General features: G+C 44.9%; 1 protein-coding gene across 11 annotated transcripts in view; it reads left to right on the forward strand.

Annotated features, from left to right (window-relative positions):
* Positions 1-21,850, forward strand: part of LOC110498117 (kinase D-interacting substrate of 220 kDa B) — a 101,643-nt gene that overhangs the window by 33,593 nt on the left and 46,200 nt on the right. For all 11 annotated transcript variants that reach the window (XM_036955086.1, XM_036955083.1, XM_036955088.1 and 8 more), the window contains 9 exons: positions 84-249; positions 402-553; positions 1,435-1,535; positions 1,687-1,872; positions 2,072-2,212; positions 5,017-5,257; positions 7,770-7,858; positions 10,621-10,765; positions 12,281-12,443. In XM_036955086.1, coding sequence (XP_036810981.1) covers positions 84-249; positions 402-553; positions 1,435-1,535; positions 1,687-1,872; positions 2,072-2,212; positions 5,017-5,257; positions 7,770-7,858; positions 10,621-10,765; positions 12,281-12,443 — 1,384 coding nt within the window. The remainder of the gene's footprint in view (positions 1-83; positions 250-401; positions 554-1,434; positions 1,536-1,686; positions 1,873-2,071; positions 2,213-5,016; positions 5,258-7,769; positions 7,859-10,620; positions 10,766-12,280; positions 12,444-21,850) is intronic.

Raw genomic sequence — 21,850 nt, forward strand, 5'->3', positions numbered from 1 at the left:
TGGATGTCAACGTAGGTGGGTGAAAGTCTGATGGTCAATCAGAATTATGATGTATTCTTCTCTCTCTCTCTCTCTCTCTCCAGTGTTGGTGTACTATGGGGGTCATCGTGAGGGGGAGAACTGGAACTGGGCGTGGGTCCTCAGTACCCGTCTGGCCCGTCAGGTGGGCTACCTGGAGCTGCTTCTTAAACTCATGTTCGTCAACCCCCCCGAGCTGCCTGAGCAGACCACCCGCGCCCTGCCTGTCAGGTAATACACATACAGTACACACACAGATGAACACACGTATGCACACACACACACACACACACACACACACACATAAACACTTACACCTTGATGTGTACAGCCTTGAATAGAAAAAGTATTTTCAAGAAACCTTGTGTGTGTCTTTGTGTCAGGTTCCTGTTCACAGACTACAACCGTCTGTCCAGTGTGGGAGGAGAGACGTCTATGGCAGAGATGATAGCCACTCTGTCTGACGCCTGTGAGAGGGAGTTTGGCTTCATGGCCACCCGCCTCTTCAGGGTGTTCAAGAATGAGGAGAACCAAGGTACTACCTTATGTGTCCACTTTGGATATCCTTTAGAATCTTGTCTTATTACCTGTCTCTTATACAGGTTACTTCCTGTACAGTCAAATCAAAACCAAATCAAACTTTATTTGTCACATGCGCCAACTACCTTACCGTGAAATGCTTACTTACAAGCCCTTAACCAACAATGCAGTTCAAGAAATAGAGTTAAGAAAATATTTACTAAATAAACTGAGGTAAAAAAATAAAATAGCACTATAACAATGCAATATACAGGGGGTACCAGTACTGAGTCATTGTGCAGGGGTACAGGTTAGTGGAGGTCATTTGTACATGTAGGTAGGAGTAAAGGTCATTTGTACATGTAGGTAGGGGTAAAGGTCATTTGTACATGTAGGTAGGTGTAAAGGGACTAGGTAGGGTACAGGTTAGTGGAGTCTTTATTTATTTTTGTTTAATTTAACCTTTATTTAACTAGGGAAGTCGGTTAACCGCCTTGTTCAGGGGCAGAATGACGTATTTTTACCTTGTCTGCTCAGGGATTTGATCTAGTAACCTTTCAGTTACTGGCCCAACGCTCTAACCACTAGGCTACCCTGCCGCCCCGATACCAGTATTATAATATTTTTTCCATGGCAAAATGTAAACACGAAGCAGACCAAACTCTATGGTCCTTTAAAAACCTGCTGTAGGTAAAATATTGTGTGCTATAGCTTGGAATGTAAACGTGACTCTGGATGGCAACATGTTTCCACCATTAGGCCTGTTTTATAAAGAAGTTCATCCGCTTTGGGTTTCGTTTCCTTGCCACGATACTAATGAATATTGCGATGTTAATATCGTACCAGGCCCTAATAATGCACACGCTGTCATACATTATCGCTTGCATAACCTCCCAGGTAAGAAGTGGAAGAAGACGTGCTGCGTGCCCAGCTTCATGCTGTTTGTCGTGACTCTGGGCTGCCTGATCACAGCCATGGCGCTGCTGGCCATCTTCAAGGTACAGACAGACAGACACACACAAACACAAATGTCGAGTATGTGCAGTACTGTGTGTGACTTAGGTCTGTGTATGATTCCCCTGTACATAAAAAGTCATAATAATTGAAAACAACTTTTTGAAAGTGGAACTTGTTTATTTTGCTATGAAGGTGCAGCATGACAACCTGACGGTGAACGCGGTGCTGATCGCCATGGCCAGCGTGGTGGGCCTGGCCCTCCTGTTGAACTGCAGGACTTGGTGGCAGGTGGCTGACTCCGTCCTCAACTCTCAGAGGAAGAGGCTGCACAGTGCCGCCAACAAGATGCACAAGCTCAAGAGTGAGGGCTTCATGAAGGTAGTGTAAACAGTCTCCTGGGGCAGTCCCACTCCTCATGATAATGTTAGACACTTAAAAGCTCAATGTTAAAAAAAATGATATTAACTGTGTTGTTAATTAGAACTAATCATATGTAGTATGTCTGTATGTCTATTGAATTCAATATGTAGTGTGTGTACTGATTGATGAAGTGTGTGTTTTGGTTTCTCCATGCTAGGTGTTGAAGCAGGAGGTGGAGCTGATGTCAAAGATGGCCAAGACCATCGACGGTTTCACCCAGAACCAGACCCGCATGACGGTCATCATCGACGGCCTGGACGCTTGCGAACAGGACAAAGTGCTGCAGATGCTCGACACGGTGTGTGTGTGTGTGACATGCTGACCAAACCGTATACGTGCACATTCGTCCGGTATGCCATCGTGCGCAAGTTGATTTTCTTCACCCACACCAGACGCGATCAGGTTGAAATATCAAAGCAAACTCTGAACAAATTATATTAATTTGGGGACAGGTCAAAATGCATGAAACATTTATGGCAATTTAGCTAGTTAGCTTGTCCTGGGATATAAACATTGGGTTGTTATTTTACCTGAAATGCACAAGGTCCTCTACTCCGACAATTAAACCACAGATAAAACGGTAAACCAACTCGTCATCTCTCCTCCTTCAGGCTTCTTTTTCTCCTTTGGACTTTATATGGCGGTTGGCAACAAACTTTACGGTGCATTACTACAACCAACTGGAGTGTGGACGTCAGTTCATCTTTCAATCACCCACGTGGGTAATATGCTCCTAAACACAGCTGAGGAGATGGGAGATGCCGTACTTGGTGCGCGTTGAGCGTCACAAATAGAAGCAAGTTCTATTTTAGCGCCTGGCCACGCAGACGCTCGCGAGCAGTGTGGGGGCAGTGGCTGAATAACATGTATGTCTACATTTATTTCCAATGCTCGTGGATGTAGTGGTCAACATGTAAATGTGTGTGCCTGTGCTGTGTGTGTCTGTTTGTAACAATGGCTACATTACAAAACACACATGGTTTAGACATTACCCATAACCACACAGGGTTTAGACATTACCCATAACCACCCAGGGTTTTAGACATTACCCATAACCACCCAGGGTTAAAGGTGCAACACATAGGATTTTTTATTACATTTTTGCATTGTAATTTCAGAAAATGTCTATAATAAATCTGCAGTAATAGTGGAATGGTAGTGTTTCAGAGTACTATTTAGTTGCCAGTGTTGTGATTGACTGCAATTTTCACCTATTGATTTCTCCCGCCAGAGTGGCATCTGCTGTCAAAATGGGAAAGCTGTTTTGACTTTGTTTGTGTTATCTAGTGGAAATTCCTATGTAATTTCCTACACTGTTCGTTCAATTTAGATTTGTGTGAGAATCGCTGTGAAATATCTTGCAATTCACCTAGCACTAGGCTGCATTTAAAACAAATCGCCCCTCTCCCCCACATCCCATTTCCCAGTAAAATGGTGGAGACTCAAGCTTGAGCTGTTTACTTTCAGTGTTGGTCCTCCAGCTTCAAACAGCTGTAAAAACGATATTTGCTGTTATTGAAAATATATTTAACAGCAATTTAGATGGTACAACAATTCCCTACACAAGTCAGTGCTTGTTTTCTCACATAAACTGAAATTGAGCAAACAGTGTAGAATTTTTGCAACTAGGAAATGACAGAGTGATTTCCACTAGATAACACAGCCACAAAGTCAGAACAACTTTCCCATTTTGACAACAGATGCAGCTCCGGCAGGAGAAATCAATAGGTGAATATCACAGCCAATCACAACACTGGAAGGCAAGTAATAATGTGAAACACTACCATTCCACTATTACTACAGATATATGAAATTACAATGCAAAAATTCAAAAAAATATAATGTGTGTAGTACCTTTAAGTCATTACCCATAACCACCCAGGGTTAAGTCATTACCATGACTCATTGGTAATTAGTCATTGGCACCAAAGTCAAACACATGCGGAAAAGTTCCTATAGTGTCGTAAAATAACATATTACCACGATTTACCTTTCAAAGCCTCTTTCACAAAGTACAAATAGTATTGACTATGGACACAAAGCACATATACAGTAGCCATCCCCTTTATCGCTCTGCCCCTTTAAAGTCTCCACTTAGATCAAATTCCTCTTCCCAGCTGGAGTAATAGAATTTCCTCCGGCTAAATGTTATTATTTGGGGACAAGTAATCCCCTAGTAGTTTGACAGCCTCCTGTGCGCTAATGAAATCTTCTGTGCGAACGAACCAGTGCCTCCTTCCCAGCTAACTCAAAAGCCCCATTTGTGGCACAAATTAACCAACGAGGCCCTCTTAAATTCTCATCTTTTTGTTTCTCATTTATATGCGAATATTAGCAAATATAATTTTTCGGTGAACTAAATATTTTTCCATTTAATGCAGATAGATTTATGATATAACAGCGCTATATTCATATAATGAGTACATGGATATGAATAGGAGGGGTTGGAAGAGGTACAGAACGAGTGATGATCAGCTATAAATGAATTACAGGGACAAACTCAGTATAATCAGATAGTTGTTTGGCTGCGCTCATACACACACACACACACACACACCCCGAGGGTCAGGGTGATCAGGATCCTGTGACACCTGGACGACGTCTCTCATCATCAGCTTGGAAAGTCCCGCTGTGTGTGTACTGTCTGTCCTCCATCAGGTCTCATTACATTCATTTAGAGAGACTAGTAGTAGGGAGTCCCCCAGTGGAATTGTTGTTGCATGCTCCTTAAGAAACAAAATGTGATTAACAGAAATGTGATCAACAGAAGCCCACAAACTAACAAGAAACTACAAATGATGGCCGCAGTTGACAGATATTAAGAAGTTGATGTCGAGTAGTTTTCACCAGTCGTGTGTACGAACACTACAAACCTGACACACAAGGTTCATGCTCAATGGATTTCAGGCTTTTATCATTCCAAACACCACAGAAGAGCACTGTAGTGAATGCACCCAGGATCAGTTGAACTTTTTAGATTGTAATGAATAAGATTATGTGGTCAGATGAGGACCTGATCCTAGTTGAGCACTCTTACTCTGAGAGGCTTTGTGGATATGGGTCCTGGTCATAAATCCTCTTGCTATTCCCTCCCTCCACCAGGTGAGGGTGCTGTTCTCCAAAGGCCCCTTCATCTCTATTTTTGCCAGTGACCCCCACATCATCATCAAGGCCATCAACCAGAACCTGAACAGCGTGCTCAGGGACTCCAACATCAACGGCCACGACTACATGAGGAACATCGTCCACCTGCCTGTCTTTCTCAACAGCCGAAGTCTTAGCACCACCAGGAAGCTGTGCATGGCCGCCCCCACTCCCAACGGAGACCTGGTCAACCCTGAGGGTATGCAAGACATACAGTGCCTTGCGAAAGTATTCGGCCCCCTTGAACTTTGTGACCTTTTGCCACATTTCAGGCTTCAAACATAAAGATATAAAACTATTTTTTTTGTGAAGAATCAACAAGTGGGACACAATCATGAAGTGGAACGACATTTATTGGATATTTCAAACTTTTTTAACAAATCAAAAACTGAAAAATTGTGCGTGCAAAATTATTCAGCCCCCTTAAGTTAATACTTTGTAGCGCCACCTTTTGCTGCGATTACAGCTGTAAGTCGCTTGGGGTATGTCTCTATCAGTTTTTCACATCGAGAGACTGACATTTTTTCCCATTCCTCCTTGCAAAACAGCTCGAGCTCAGTGAGGTTGGATGGAGAGCATTTGTGAACAGCAGTTTTCAGTTCTTTTCACAGATTCTCGATTGGATTCAGGTCTGGACTTTGACTTGGCCATTCTAACACCTGGATATGTTTATTTTTGAACCATTCCATTGTAGATTTTGCTTTATGTTTTGGATCATTGTCTTGTTGGAAGACAAATCTCCGTCCCAGTCTCAGGTCTTTTGCAGACTCCATCAGGTTTTCTTCCAGAATGGTCCTGTATTTGGCTCCATCCATCTTCCCATCAATTTTAACCATCTTCCCTGTCCCTGCTGAAGAAAAGCAGGCCCAAACCATGATGCTGCCACCACCATGTTTGCAGTGGTCTGATACTTTTGATACTTTTGGTCTGAAAAATTGTACGTGCAAAATGATTCAGCCCCTTTACTTTCAGTGCAGCAAACTCTCTCCAGAAGTTCAGTGAGGATCTCTGAATGATCCAATGTTGACCTAAATGACTAATGATGATAAATACAATCCACCTGTGTGTAATCAAGTCTCCGTATGAATGCACCTGCACTGTGATAGTCTCAGAGGTCCGTTAAAAGAGCAGAGAGCATCATGAAGAACAAAGAACACACCAGGCAGGTCCGAGATACTGTTGTGAAGAAGTTTAAAGCCGGATTTTGATGCAAAAACATTTCCCAAGCTTTAAACATCCCAAGGAGCACTGTGCAAGCGATAATATTGAAATGGAAGGAGTATCAGACCACTGCAAATCTACCAAGACATTGGCCGTCCCTCTAAACTTTCAGCTCATACAAGGAGAAGACTGATCAGAGATGCAGCCAAGAGGCCCATGATCACTCTGGATGAACTGCAGAGATCTACAGCTGAGGTGGGAGACTCTGTCCATAGGACAACAATCAGTCGTATATTGCACAAATCTGGCCTTTATGGAAGAGTGGCAAGAAGAAAGCCATTTCTTAAAGATATCCATAAAAAGTGTTGTTTAAAGTTTGCCACAAGCCACCTGGGAGACACACCAAACATGTGGAAGAAGGTGCTCTGGTCAGATGAAACCAAAATTGAACTTTTTGGCAACAATGCAAAACGTTATGTTGGGCGTAAAAGCAACACAGCTGAACACACCATCCCCACTGTCAAACATGGTGGTGGCAGCATCATGGTTTGGGCCTGCTTTTCTTCAGCAGGGACAGGGAAGATGGTTAAAATTGATGGGAAGATGGATGGAGCCAAATACAGGACCATTCTGGAAGAAAACCTGATGGAGTCTGCAAAAGACCTGAGACTGGGACGGAGATTTGTCTTCCAACAAGACAATGATCCAAAACATAAAGCAAAATCTACAATGGAATGGTTCAAAAATAAACATATCCAGGTGTTAGAATGGCCAAGTCAAAGTCCAGACCTGAATCCAATCGAGAATCTGTGAAAAGAACTGAAAACTGCTGTTCACAAATGCTCTCCATCCAACCTCACTGAGCTCGAGCTGTTTTGCAAGGAGGAATGGGAAAAAATGTCAGTCTCTCGATGTGAAAAACTGATAGAGACATACCCCAAGTGACTTACAGCTGTAATCGCAGCAAAAGGTGGCGCTACAAAGTATTAACTTAAGGGGGCTGAATAATTTTGCACACCCAATTTTTCAGTTTTTGATTTGTTAAAAAAGTTTGAAATATCCAATAAATGTCGTTCCACTTCATGATTGTGTCCCACTTGTTGTTGATTCTTCACAAAAAAATACAGTTTTATATCTTTATGTTTGAAGCCTGAAATGTGGCAAAAGGTCGCAAAGTTCAAGGGGGCCGAATACTTTCGCAAGGCACTGTATGCATAGGCAGGCCTGCAGGAATGCACACACAAACACACAAAAGCCTGTATGCATACACCCACAGGTCAGTGTTTCCTGGTCCTGGGGACCCAAAGGGGTGCGCATTTTAATACACACACACACACACACCACACACACAATCACTATGGGTTTCATGGGGTTACGGCTCTAACATTCTATCTTGCTATGATTCAGTAGGACATAGGAATCATATAATGTGTTCACTGAATAGGTTGATTCTTTATATCAGGTGTTGTGATGAGACATCCTTGATTGTCCTAATTCTCTTTCTCTCTTTCAACTCCTCTTTCTCTCCTTTTCCACTTCTCTCTTCACAGGATGGCATGAGGAGATGGACAGGAAGCTATCCTCGAACAGTCTGGGGGATCAGGCCAAGTTTGGCAGCAAGACGGCCCTCAACCGCAGAGTAAGCTCTTCCAGCCATCCACCACACTCTCCCCTACCTCGCTATTCATGCCCAGGCTGGACCAGGCTCTACCTGCAGAGGTGCTCTAGAGGTCTCTACCTGCAGAGGTCTCTCTCTACCTGCAGAGGTCTCTCTCTACCTGCAGAGGTCTCTCTCTACCTGCAGAGGTCTCTCTCTACCTGCAGAGGTCTCTCTCTACCTGCAGAGGTCTCTCTCTACCTGCAGAGGTCTCTCTCTACCTGCAGAGGTCTCTCTCTACCTGCAGAGGTCTCTCTCTACCTGCAGAGGTCTCTCTCTACCTGCAGAGGTCTCTCTCTACCTGCAGAGGTCTCTCTCTACCTGCAGAGGTCTCTCTCTACCTGCAGAGGTCTCTCTCTACCTGCAGAGGTCTCTCTCTACCTGCAGAGGTCTCTCTCTATCTGCAGAGGTCTCTCTCTATCTGCAGAGGTCTCTCTCTATCTGCAGAGGTCTCTCTCTATCTGCAGAGGTCTCTCTCTATCTGCAGAGGTCTCTCTCTACCTGCAGAGGTCTCAACCTGCAGAGGTCTGGCACAAAGACAAGTGATTCAACAAGGAGCATGAGCAGATTGGTCGTCTGTCCTGGCAATGAAAGCTCAGTGAAATACCTGATAGACACAGATGGAGAAGACTAACATAGAAAGGGTGAGATGATGCACCAAAACCCACAGGCCCCGGGGCCTAGCTAGCTTCCTCCAGCCTTGTGGGGAACATAGCAAAGAGGGATGGTGGAGGTCGGGAGCAAACAAGCCAGTGTCTGTGTCTCCGTCGTGGAGGAGCCTCTGATGCAATGTCTGTTTATCCTTCCTGCTGCGACTCCACACTACCTAATGGCAGGGAGGAGCAGCAGTGTGTCCCGGCTGCCAGTGGGAGGCTAAGTGGCTCTGCCTCCTTCCCATTTTGTTTGTTTGTTTGGGCGCCTGGTTTATTTTCTTTTTTTGTTCTTCTTTTTTTGTTATTTTATTGGGTCCTTTTTTATTTCGGCGCACGCTTCTTTTTGTTGGCCCTCTCGTTGGTTGCCAGGAAGCAGTGAGGGGCTCTCTTTACAAGAGGAGATAAAAAGGATTGAAGGAAGGAGGATGGAGGGAGAACAAAAGCTTTCTGTCTCTCAGCTGCTTAATTGCAGAGTTGTGGATCTTTAGTCGAGTCTATCTTTACAAGATGTCATGGGAGGCAGGCGAGGCCAGCTCAGGCTTGTAAACAAGATGGGGGCTCGGCTCTGGCCTGATGTGAACAAAGTTAGCCTAATGTGAACAGAGTTAGCCTGATGTGAACAGAGTTAGCCTGATGTGAACAGAGTTAGCCTGATGTGAACAGAGTTAGCCTGATGTGAACAGAGTTAGCCTGATGTGAACAGGGTTAGCCTGATGTGAACAGGGTTAGCCTGATGTGAACAGGGTTAGCCTGATGTGAACAGGGTTAGCCTGATGTGAACAGGGTTAGCCTGATGTGAACAGAGTTAGCCTGATGTGAACAGAGTTAGCCTGATGTGAACAGAGTTAGCTTGCTTTTTTTTGGAGGAAAGATTCCAACTATCACAGTGGCTTTTCATGATCAAAATTCAACAATTGCTCCTGATAGTCTGGTTATTCAGAAAAAAACTAACAATAAAACTACAATACTATTAATTTTCACCAATCATTTTCCATTTTTGAGCATGTCCAAAACATCTAAGTTAAACTCAACGGAGAGCTAGTCTTTCTCCTCCTTACTGATCCAATACAGACTCATTACTGGCCATACACTATCTCTCTCTACCGGTGAGGTCAAAGTCAGCTTAGTGATGGTGATGTTCTGAAGGCTTGTGACCAGAGGAGCTTTCTCCTCTTGTTGCCACTGCTGTACTGTTCAGCAATCAGTACCTATTGTTGTCCTGCAGAGACAGCATTCCACACATTTTGAACTTAGAGAAAATCCAGATAAGAGGTGATATGTAGCCTCATAGTTTAATGAATCACACGCACAACACTGTGTGGATGTCACCCCTCCTACTGCTCTGGTCTACTAACCACCGGTCCTAGCAACCATCGTTATGCACTCCTGGACTTCATCATCACCCTGATTACTCTCCCTTTCTTTAGCCCTCAGTAACTTCAGTCTTCAGGCAGTATTGGTTCTGTTTACGTTCAGTACGCTGCTCCCGTTTCTATTATCTTCATGTGTCTTATGATTAAACTCACCTTCTACACCTGCTTCCTGACTCCCTGCGTATACGTTACAGTGGACCCCAAGAAGTGCAGCTGTTGCTATTATAACAGCTAGTGGGGATCCAAATACACGTTTGTCAAACTGTGTATTGAAAGTTACTGTCTTACTGTGGACAAGATGAGAAAAACAGTCATCTCCTCTCCTATCTGATGGATCTATGTCAGTAGCACACAGTGCATTTCTGTGTCCGACAAGGGACATTCCCAGTTGATTGGGCTCAGGAACAGATGCCCTTGTGTGTTGGTGGGTGAGGGATGGGTGGAGTGGTGAAATAAGGAAGGATGGAGAGAGTGTGGGAAGGAGAATTAGACTAGAGGTCACACACATGGTCACATGGTACACTGCACAGGGAGATGATGCCATCATGAGATGGTCACCCACTCGGTCACAGGGTCACTTAAAACGTTGAGCATAGGACAGGTCGGACAAGGTCAACTCTTAATTATATAAAAACTACGGATTGTGGAAAGACCAAGGGCATTTACAAATAGTTTAAAGATTGTCTTTAGGCTAATTTGAGGTCTCCTCTGTGTGTAGGACACATACCGCAGGAGGCAGATTCAGAGGACCGTCACCAGACAGATGTCCTTTGACCTGACCAAGCTGCTGGTCACTGAGGACTGGTTCAGTGACATCAGCCCCCAGACCATGAGGAGGCTGCTCAACATTGTCTCCGTCACAGGTAATATATGCCATTTAGCCGACATATGGGTGGCCTCGGGAATCAAACCCACAATCCTGGCAATGCAAACTCCATGCTCTACCAACTGAGCCATACAGGTAACACATCTCCTATTAGATGAGGAGATTGGAGATTATAACAGAACATGGCCAAGATGTTCAAGTGTTCATAGATGACCAGCAGGGTCAAATAATAATAATCACAGTAGTTGTCGAGGGTGCAGCAAGTCAGCATCTCAGGAGTAAATGTCAGTTGGCTTTTCATAGCCAATCATTCAGAGTATCTCTACCACTCCTGCTGTCTCCATAGAGTTGAAAACAGCAGGTCTGGGACAGGTAGCACGTCCGGTGAACAGGTCAGGATTCCATAGCCGCAGGCAGAACAGTTGAAACTGGAGCAGCAGCACGGCCAGGTGGACTGGGGACAGCAAGGAGTCATCATGCCAGGTAGTCCTGGGGCATGGTCCTAGGGCTCAGGTCCTCCGAGAGAGAGAAAGAAAGAGAGAGAGAGAATTAGAGAGAGCATACTTAAATTCACACAGGACACAGGATAAGACAAGAGAAGTACTTCAGATATAACAAACTGACCTTAGCCCCCCAACACATAAGCTACTGCAGCATGAATACTGGAGGCTGAGACAGGAGGGGTCAGGAGACACTGTGGCCCCACTGTGGCCCCATCCGGACAGGGCCAAACAGGAAGGATATAACCCCACCCACATTGCCAAAGCACAGCCCCCACACCACTAGAGGGATATCTTCAACCACCAACTTACCATCCTGAGACAAGGCCGAGTATAGCCCACATAGATCTCCGCCACGGCACAACCCAGGGCGCCAACCCAGACAGGAAGATCACGTCAGTGACTCAGCCCACTCAAGTGACGCACCCCTCCTAGGGACGGCATGGAAGAGCACCAGTAAGCCAGTAACTCTGCCCCTGTAATAGGGTTAGAGGCAGAGAATCCCAGTGGAGAGAGGGGAACCGGCCAGGCAGAGACAGCAAGGGCGGTTCGTTGCTCCAGAGCCTTTCCGTTCACCTTCACACTCCTGGGCCAGACTACACTCAATCATATGACCCACTGAAGAGATGAGTCTTCAGTAAAGACTTAAAGGTTGAGACCGAGTCTGTGTCTCTCACATGGGTAGGCAGACCATTCCATAAAAATGGAGCTCTGTAGGAGAAAGCCCTGCCTCCAGCTGTTTGCTTAGAAATTCTAGGATTAGGAGGCCTGCGTCTTGTGACCGTAGCGTACGTGTAGGTATGTACGGCAGGATCAAATCGGAAAGAAAGCGTTATTAGTCGCTTAGGGGAGGCCAACCTTCTTGGTGTGGATGATTTTGTTCTAGCCCTACTCTAACACAATGTCTTCAGCTAATCAAGTTAGTCCTGATGAGCCACTGATTAGTAGAATTGGGTGTGTTACAGCAGGGCAGGAACAAAAGCCTGTCCACAGAGTCCCTCCACTCGTGGAGAAACTGTCCCTGACTTTTAATTTGGGTGTGATATATCCAGGTCGTCTGCTGAGGGCCAATCATATCATCTTTATCTGGGACCGTCTGGTGTCATGGATCAACATGACGGAGGAGTGGCCTTACAGGACCTCCTGGCTCATCCTCTTCCTGGAGGAGACCGACGGCATCTCAGACCAGGTCACCCTGAAGACCATCTACGAGAGGTACGTACACACACACACACACACACACATCTGCACATCTGCCTGCACAGGCAGACACACAAGCAGTATTTCTGAAATGTTCCTTTTACACCACACACACGCCAGTGTTTCCAGACGTTTGAGAAATTGACCGGACCCCATATGCATTGGATGTCGACCGTGCTCACTAGTCTGTCAATCTATTATCCACCATAGTAGAAACGTGTACCTATTCTATTGGTCAGCTTGTTGTTCTGTACGAGATAGAAATGAGCTATTCCTAACAAACAGTTGTGGGACTATAGATCCCAAATTCATACAACCAGTAGGCCAAAGCTACACATATATTTTTTTAAACAATGAGTCTTATGCAACAGAACAGAACGTTTAGCTTCCAGTGTTGATAAACTATTATTTCTTCACACATAAGCGCAGCGATGCGCACAAGGTAGCGTTCCATAATGCAATTTTCAGAAAAACCTTTGTCAAAATCACACCGCACATACAAGCGGTTTCATGAGACAGATGAAAATATGTGTTAGAAATTTTGAAAGAGGCATCTAAAGATGCAACAACTAGCATGGGTTGATAATATGACTAGGATTGTGCTTTTTTGCTACTGGACAATGAAAGAAAGTTGATTTGAAAACCAGTAGAAAAATCCATATTGACCAGTAGAGGGCAGCAGAGGATCTTCATATCCACTTCAACCACCACATCATTTAGTAGTAGACACCCGAAGGTTTCTCTGAACACCACTAAATAGACTGAATTTCCACGTTGTATTCGAATCACGTAGCTGAATGCATTGAAATAAGAAGCATATCATTATTAATATGTTGATTGAAATGAGAGTGTATGAAGCACAGCCAGTGACTGGTTAACTAAGCATGAGAGTGTATGAAGCACAGCCAGCGACTGGTTAACTAGGCATGAGAGTGTATGAAGCACAGCCAGCGACTGGTTAACTAGGCATGAGAGTGTATGAAGCACAGCCAGTGACTGGTTAACTAGGCATGAGAGTGTATGAAGCACAGCCAGCGACTGGTTAACTAAGCATGAGAGTGTATGAAGCACAGCCAGCGACTGGTTAACTAGGCATGAGAGTGTATGAAGCACAACCAGCGACTGGTTAACTAAGCATGAGAGTGTATGAAGCACAGCCAGCGACTGGTTAACTAGGCATGAGAGTGTATGAAGCACAGCCAGCGACTGGTTAACTAGGCATGAGAGTGTATGAAGCACAGCCAGCGACTGGTTAACTAGGCATGAGAGTGTATGAAGCACAGCCAGCGACTGGTTAACTAGGCATGAGAGTGTATGAAGCACAGCCAGCGACTGGTTAACTAGGCATGAGAGTGTATGAAGCACAGCCAGAGACTGGTTAACTAGGCATGAGAGTGTATGAACCACAGCCAGCGACTGGTTAACTAGGCATGAGAGTGTATGAAGCACAGCCAGAGACTGGTTAACTAGGCATGAGAGTGTATGAAGCACAGCCAGCGACTGGTTAACTAGGCATGAGAGTGTATGAAGCACAGCCAGAGACTGGTTAACTAGGCATGAGAGTATGAAGCACAGCCAGAGACTGGTTAACTAGGCATGAGAGTGTATGAACCACAGCTAGTGACTGGTTAACTAGGCATGAGAGTGTGGACAAGGGGAAGGGAATCGGCACATAGTCTGAGTCATTAGGGTTGGAGCTGTTCTGCATCAATAGCTGCCCTTTAAAGGTTGCACTCTGCCACTCTGTCACAATACACTAGCGCCCAGGATTCCTGGGGCGCTGAAGTGTCACCGGCACTCAGTGTCACACAGTCATCACCACTCCCCCTCCATCCCCATCCTTCACTGAGCTTCTGGTCAAATAAATGGCTCTGGACAAATATATATGAGCAGCGCATCTAAAGGACAGTTCAGGAAGGCCTCCTTGCTGCAGCAGACAAAGAAAGGTGCTCCACAACAGCGACACAAATCCAATAAAAGACCTTACCAAAACAAAGCTTCCAAAAGGACTAATTCGAGGCAGAGGAGTTGGAGCAGTCAAAAAAACAAGGCAGAGATACATGTCTTATTTGCTCACTTTAGTCCATTGTTCAAGATGAGTGCAGGTGACTGACGTTTCAACATCAAGCTGACGTCTTCCTCAGAATGTAATAGACTTTTGCTGTATAATAAGCTTGTGCTTTAGAAGCAATCCTAAGCAAAGAGTTTGACCTGCAGGTATCATCTAAAATGGCCATGTTAGGCTATCCGTCAATGCACTATCCGTCAATGCACTATCCGTCAATGCACTATCCGTCAATGCACTATCCGTCAATGCACTATCCGTCAATGCACTGTCCGTCAATGCACTGTCCGTCAATGCACTATCCGTCAATGCACTATCCGTCAATGCACTATCCGTCAATGCACTGTCCGTCAATGCACTGTCCGTCAATGCACTGTCCGTCAATGCACTGTCCGTCAATGCACTGTCCGTCAATGCACTGTCCGTCAATGCACTGTCCGTCAATGCACTGTCCGTCAATGCACTGTCCGTCAATGCACTGTCCGTCAATGCACTGTCCGTCAATGCACTGTCCGTCAATGCACTGTCCGTCAATGCACTGTCCGTCAATGCACTGTCCGTCAATGCACTGTCCGTCAATGCACTGTCCGTCAATGCACTGTCCGTCAATGCACTGTCCGTCAATGCACTGTCCGTCAATGCACTGTCTGTTTCCAAAACGTGACTGCCGCTGCGTATGAAATGGCCACTGCAATGGCGGTAAGTGATGAAAGGAAGCACCAAACCAACTTGGACACCACGCTGAGCCAAGCGGCCCTTATCTGGAGAGATCTCCCCACTGATCAGGCTTTCTCCCTCTCTTCCTCGCTTTCTCTTTCTCCCATACTTTCTCCCACTCTCTTTCTCTTTCTCTCTCTTTCTCCCACTCTCTTTCTCTCTCTTTCTCTCTCTTTCTCTCTCTTTCTCTCTTTCTCCCTCTCTTTCTCTCTCTTTCTCCCTCTTTCTCTCTCTTTCTCCCTATTTCTCCCTCTCTCTTTCTCTCTCTCTCTTTCTCCCTCTCTCTTTCTCCCTCTCTCTTTCTCCCTCTCTCTTTCTCCCTCTCTCTTACTCCCTATCTTTCTCCCTCTCTCTTTCTCCCTCACTTTCTCTCTCTTTCTCCCTCTCTTTCTCTCTCTTTCGCCCTCTCTCTTTCTCTCTCTTTCTCCCTCTCTCTTTCTCCCTCTTTCTCCCTCTCTTTCTCTCTCTCTTTCGCCCTCTCTCTTTCTCTCTCTTTCTCCCTCTCTCTTTCTCCCTCTTTCTCCCTCTTTCTCCCCCTCTCTTTCTCCCTCTCTTTCTCCCTCTCTTTCTCCCTCTTTCTCTCTTTCTCACTGCTCTTTTTCTTCTTCTCCCCGAAGCACCTCTTCTAATGCGACGCGTCATCTAGGCTCCCATTTTCTTTTTATAGCCGGGTGAGTCACACTCCTTGTCTTTCTTGACGGTCGCTTGCCTCACTTCAACCTCAGACCCCTGTCTCCCTGGAGGACCAGATAGCGGCTTCTTGTTTTTACGGTGGCGTTGTGGTCAGGTCAACACAGCTTCCTCTCTCTCAACCAAAACTCAGCACGTCCTCTTCTGCTCAACTGCCAATTAGATAATTGTTCACGGCATTATCAAATAAACTATCTTTACTGCTATCTTTACCCCTCATGAAGGGTTTGTCAGTTTTCATTGGAGTGTAACATGACTGGGGAGAGGTGTGATGCTCAGTGGTCTACACTAGAGCGCTTCATTTCCCCAAAGCGTCTAATAAGTGAATAGATTACTGCTGAAGTGTATGTGGGGTGAGTCAACTCCTCATAGGTCAACTGTCGTTCCACATCTCAGTCATAAGGCTGAGTGCTCTCTCTCTCTCTCTCTCTCTCTGCAGAGTGCTCTCTCTCTCTGTAAGGTTTATTGCAGCCTATGTAGGCCACAGAGAGCAGCATGTTGTTGAAAGACAGTGATGTGAGTTTCACTGAGTGTACAAAACATTAGGAACACCTGCTCTTTCCATGACAGACTGACCAGGTGAATCCAGGTGAAATCTATGATCACTTATTGATGTCACTTAATGTTAAATCCATGTTAAATCCACTTCAATCAGTGTAGATGAAGTGTAACAGACAGGCTAAAGAAGGATATTTAAGCCTTGAGACAACTGAGACATGGATTGTGTATGTGTGCCATTCAGAGCGTGAATGGGCAAGACAAAATATTTAAGTGCCTTTGAACGGGGCATGGTAGTTGGTGCCAGGCACACGGGTTTGAGTGTGTCAAGAACCGCAACTGCTGGGTTTTTCACACTCAACAGTTTCCTGTGTGTATCAAGAATGGTCAACCACCCAAAGGGCATCTAGTCAACTTGAAACAACTGTGGGAAGCATTGGAGTCAACATGGGCCAGCATCCCCGTGGAAGACTTTTATCACCTTGTAAAGTCCATGTCCTGACGAATGGAATGTTCTAAGGGGGGGGTGGGGGGGGGGTGTGTGTGTAACACAATATTAGGAAGGTGTTCCTAATGTTTGTTACACTCAGTGTATTTTACAGTCTTATTATATTAGCTATATAGCCTAGTCATGTTAGTCATGTTGTTCTGTGTAACTGTCACAATGTCCTTTTGCAAAAAATATTCAACAGAATGATTCTTTCTCAGTAACAGGTTTACTTAAATGTAGCATGTCTGACTTCTCAGACACATGCTTTCTGCTTTCCTGTTATCACACCAACAGGCTATCAAAATAGTTAAAAGCCCCAAACCACAGTCTCACATAGACACACACACAGCAACGGCCAACATATTTGTCTCACTTGCGAGCCAGCGTACAGTGCCTGCCTAACGCATTTACGGAAGGGTTTCTGAGAATTCCAGTATTTATAGCTGTCAGGTTTACTATTTGAATTAAGATGGCCTATTACTGTTGTTTTGGTCAAATTGAATTAGTCTTGAGAGTCTGTGAGTGGTGTAAAAGGCTCTAAACAGCCTTCTCATTTGAGGTTTTAATAGAGATGTGAATCAGGGTCCCTCTGGTCGTTGTACTGATGAATAACTGCTGCTGGGTTCTGTTTTGGGTTTTTCTCAGACCAGGAATACATATCTTCAGATCAGTACTCGAGAGTGGTATGTTATGTTCAGCATCGCACCAAAAAAAGCTAGCTTCCGGAAAGCAGCAAATGGAAACTATTTTGGCGATCACAAAAGAACACGAGTAGAGATTTCCGGCTGTCGGTATCCGGGATCTGTGGGGAAGTTTGTCAGATCCTCAGGGAGTTTATTTCGGGAGCTCCAATTTGGATTTTTAGCTTGAAAAGTGTTGTTTGGTCAGTCCTTCAAGCCGGAGCCGGGTCCTGGGTCTGCTCTGACATCTGGTGCCCTGTCTATGCCAGGATGCCCCTGCAGTACATGCACAGGCCTGGCTCAGTACCTGAGCCCCCCTGTCTCCCGGTGCCCTCCACACACACTTCCAAGCCTCCAAACTCTCACACAGGAGCAGTGCGGCACAGGAACATATGTCACCCCCTGCTCCTCTGAGGATCACTGTAATTAATCAGACCCTGAGACACAAGCAAGGCACTTTCATTCGCACACACACACACACACACACACACACACACACACACACACATACAGCCCCTCACTGGAAACAGAAGGCCAGGAATGCGTGTCAAGCACCAAAAATAATTTTCTCGGCTACTCTATAAAGCCTTGGCCCATATGTCTCTCCATGGCTCGTTCTGTCTCTCACAACATCACACTATTCAAAAACTGTATTCAGTTTCTGGGTTAAGGCAAACCAATAGTTCCTTTACACTGAGAGCATGTTGCAATACATTTCTGCATTTATTTCTTATTATTACACATAGGAAACATTGTTTTTACTAATTCAATGAATTATACTGATCAAAAATACAATGTCAGATTTTACTGAGTTACAGTTCATATAAGGAAATCAGTCAATTGAAATAAATGCAATCTATGGATTTCACATGACTGGGCAGGGGTGCAGCCAATCGGAATGAGTTTTCCCCACAAAAGGGCTTTATTACAGACAGAAATATTCCTCATTACTCCCCTCCACACCCCCTCAGACAATCTTGCAGGTGAAGTAACCAGATGTGGAGGTCCTGGGCTGGTGTGGTTACACCTGGTCTGCGGTTGTGAGGCCAGTTGTGCTTCTGCCAAATTCTCTAGTCAGCATGCCAATTGCATGCTCCTTCAAAACTTGAGAAATCTGTGGCATTGTGACAGAACTGCACATTTTAAAGTGGCTTTTTATTGCCCCCAGCACAAGGTGCACCTGTGTAATGAGCATGCTGTTTAATCCACTTCTTGATATGCCACACCTGTCAGATGGATGGATTATCTTGGCAATGGAGAAATTTGTGCACAAACTTTGAGAGAAGTAAGCTTTTTGTGCGTATGGATTTTTTGTTGTTTAATTTCTAATTTCAGCTCATGAAACATGGGACCAACACATATTACGTTTATATAGATTACAACATCCCAGTACAATAACAATGTTTCTTAAACTTCCAGCTAGGCGTTATTGCTTGGCCAGAGGCCTCCATCACTAAGCTGTCCCTGGCTACTCTCTTTAGCAGGAAGGTATTTAACTCTGATGCTTTCTTCTATATGTTCTGCTCTCTCTGAATCTGCCGCTGTCACGATCCTCCCCTCCCTCATTGATCCAGCAAACAATTGGCCTCTCAGAGACATGCCCGGATCCAGGCATTCAAGCGATTCTCTGAGCGCTTCAAAACTTTTAACTAATGACACTTGAAATGAATACGGGCAAGGCAATTTGGGCTAATTAGGAAGCCTCTTCTCCCAAGTACTGAAACATTAAGATGACATACTGTTCATTCGGGATTACTTTAATTGGGACAATTATTGTAATTTCATCGCAATTACGTGTTGAGATAAAAGCGCTTTCTAAAGAGAATGTGTGTGATTCTCTTCATGTAAAATCCTAATAAGCTTCTAAATACTTGGCCACAAAAGAAGAGCAGCTTTTTTTCCTGGAACACTTTTGAACTTCGATGCCCTTGAATGTCTTTTTGCTTTTCTCCCTCGGTACGCTATTGTTAATACTATATTTCCATCACGTACACAATTTGTCTGTAAAATCTTGATTGCACTGCTAACAGTAGAAAAACACTTTTCTCCCTGTTGCCTTTTCCCTCAGAGGGATCCTTTTGTCCCTGAGCTAAATCCTTCAGGAGGCATTTTGGTGGAAAGAGTACTGTTGTAATTCAATAGCGCTGCCGTTATTTGCCAAGAGGCCCTAAAGCGCTCTAAATTATAAAGCTGCTGAAAAGCCATTTCCCAATAGAGTGTGGTCTATCTCTGATAGGGAGCTCTTTATTGAGTCCACACAGTGCCTGTGCCAAACCGTATGACCTCCAGATAGGGAAGATGGAGAGGGTCAAGGGACCTCTATACAGAGATATTATGAAGTTTACAGGACTACAATTGTGGCTGATGTGAATACCCCGTGTCAATATTAGGTGTCCTCATAAACCATGATTGTTGGCACGTTGACATGGCACTCTGACTATAGGTTCCAGCGACTACTGGGACTGGTAGGTCTATTTCATAATTTATAAGTGATTCCCAGAGTATTGGTACAAGTGCTGAACAGAAAAGTGTACGAGCAGCGACCAATGTAATGCCCTATGCCCTGGTTGTTGCTGTGTCCAGAGTCCACCTGGTAGTAAAGCATGTTTTCTCTCTGGTGGGCTGAGAGTGTTGGTCAGTCCAGGTGGTGATGTTTCACTGAGGCGTACTCTGCCCTCGCCTCTCATATGGACATGTTTTTCCAGTGGGAACAGCCCTGGACTGGTCCAGCACTACCCATCTGTTCTGTGTGTGAAGATGTGAGAAGCACCAGGGCCCGGGTGTGGGTGTGTTAGCTACACACATCCCTCAGGTGTTGGACCGTTGTGACTAAGGGATGAATCAGCAGGAGTTAGACGAGCTCCACCAGGCTCCCACAGAGGAAACAAAATGTCCACAGAGTCTATGGCTCAAAATGTGAAGAAAATGAATAAAAGCAATTTAGTACAGATCTGTGGTCCACAGGCCCAACCTTTGTGTTGAGGTGAGTCCCTGATATCAGTGTTTGTTTTTCTGGCGATGAAGCGGCACAGATGAGGCAGCACTTGGATGCCACATGTCCAACTACATACTCTGGCGGTTAAAGATGTTCTCTGGTACTTGTGTATACTTTTTAGCCAGTAGTTCTAAAAGTACTGCTCACGAGCCAAAAGTGGTCCCCGAAAATTGTCACACATATGCAGATATGCGCACCACGTCATTGCTCTCTCTCTCTCTCTCTCTCTCTGCTGTGTGTGCATCTTGCTATCTGTCACTCAAATGGCAGGGGGCTGAAGCTCATTGGCTAGAAATTGAATTGCTAGGGGGCTGGCCCACATGGGGGAAAATGGAGGGAAAATGGTGTGGCACAGCTTCCAGAAAAAGTCGCTTTCAAACTAGGAATTTCGTGGCTAATTGAGGTAAAACAGTAATTCTGCTCATAGAGTAGATGATGCATGTATGAAGTACACATTGACACATCCAGCCCAAGGCAGGAGGTTTAAAAAGTACTTAGAAGTTGCCAAAGTTCCGGAGCATTTCTTTAATAGCTATGTGATGGAAAAGGGGTCTGTTATGTAGCATTCCTTGTTATTAAATCCACTTTGAGCCCTTTCATTATTTCATAAGTTGAACTTAATTAAACACTTTGAAACAAGAGATCCAGACTGTTTTCAGATTAAACAGTGTTTTCCACAAGCACATGGAGTAGCCAGCCAAATAGAAAAAGTAGCCAGCAATGCTCCCTCATTACTCCATAGTCAATGCTTTGATTAAATTAGTAGACCTACACTATATATAAAAAAGTATGTGGACACCCCTTCAAATTAGTGGATTTGGTTATTTCAACCTCACCCGTTGCTGACAGGTGTATACAATCGAGCACACAGCCAAACAATCTCCGTAGAGATACATTGGCAGTAGAATTGCCTTATTGAAGAGCTCAGTGACTTTCAACGAGGCACCGTCATAGAATGCCACCTTTCCAACAAGTAAGTTTGTCAAATTTCAGCCCTGCTAGAGCTGCCCCGGTCAAATGTAAGTGCTGTTATTGTGAAGTGTAAATGTCTAGGAGCAACAACGGCTCAGCTGCGAAGTGGTAGGCCACAAAAGCTCACAGAACGGGACCGCCGAGTGCTGAAGCACGTAGCGTGTAAAAATCGTCTGTTCTCGGTTGCAACACTCACTACCAGGTTCCAAACTGCCTCTGGAAGCAATGTTAGCACAATAACTGTTCATTGGGAGTTGCATTAAATGGGCCGAGCAGCCACACACAAGACTAAGATCACCAATGCAATGCTAAGTG

This window comes from Oncorhynchus mykiss, chromosome 19, assembly GCF_013265735.2.
Source record: "Oncorhynchus mykiss isolate Arlee chromosome 19, USDA_OmykA_1.1, whole genome shotgun sequence".
Taxonomy (NCBI): Eukaryota; Metazoa; Chordata; class Actinopteri; order Salmoniformes; family Salmonidae; genus Oncorhynchus; species Oncorhynchus mykiss.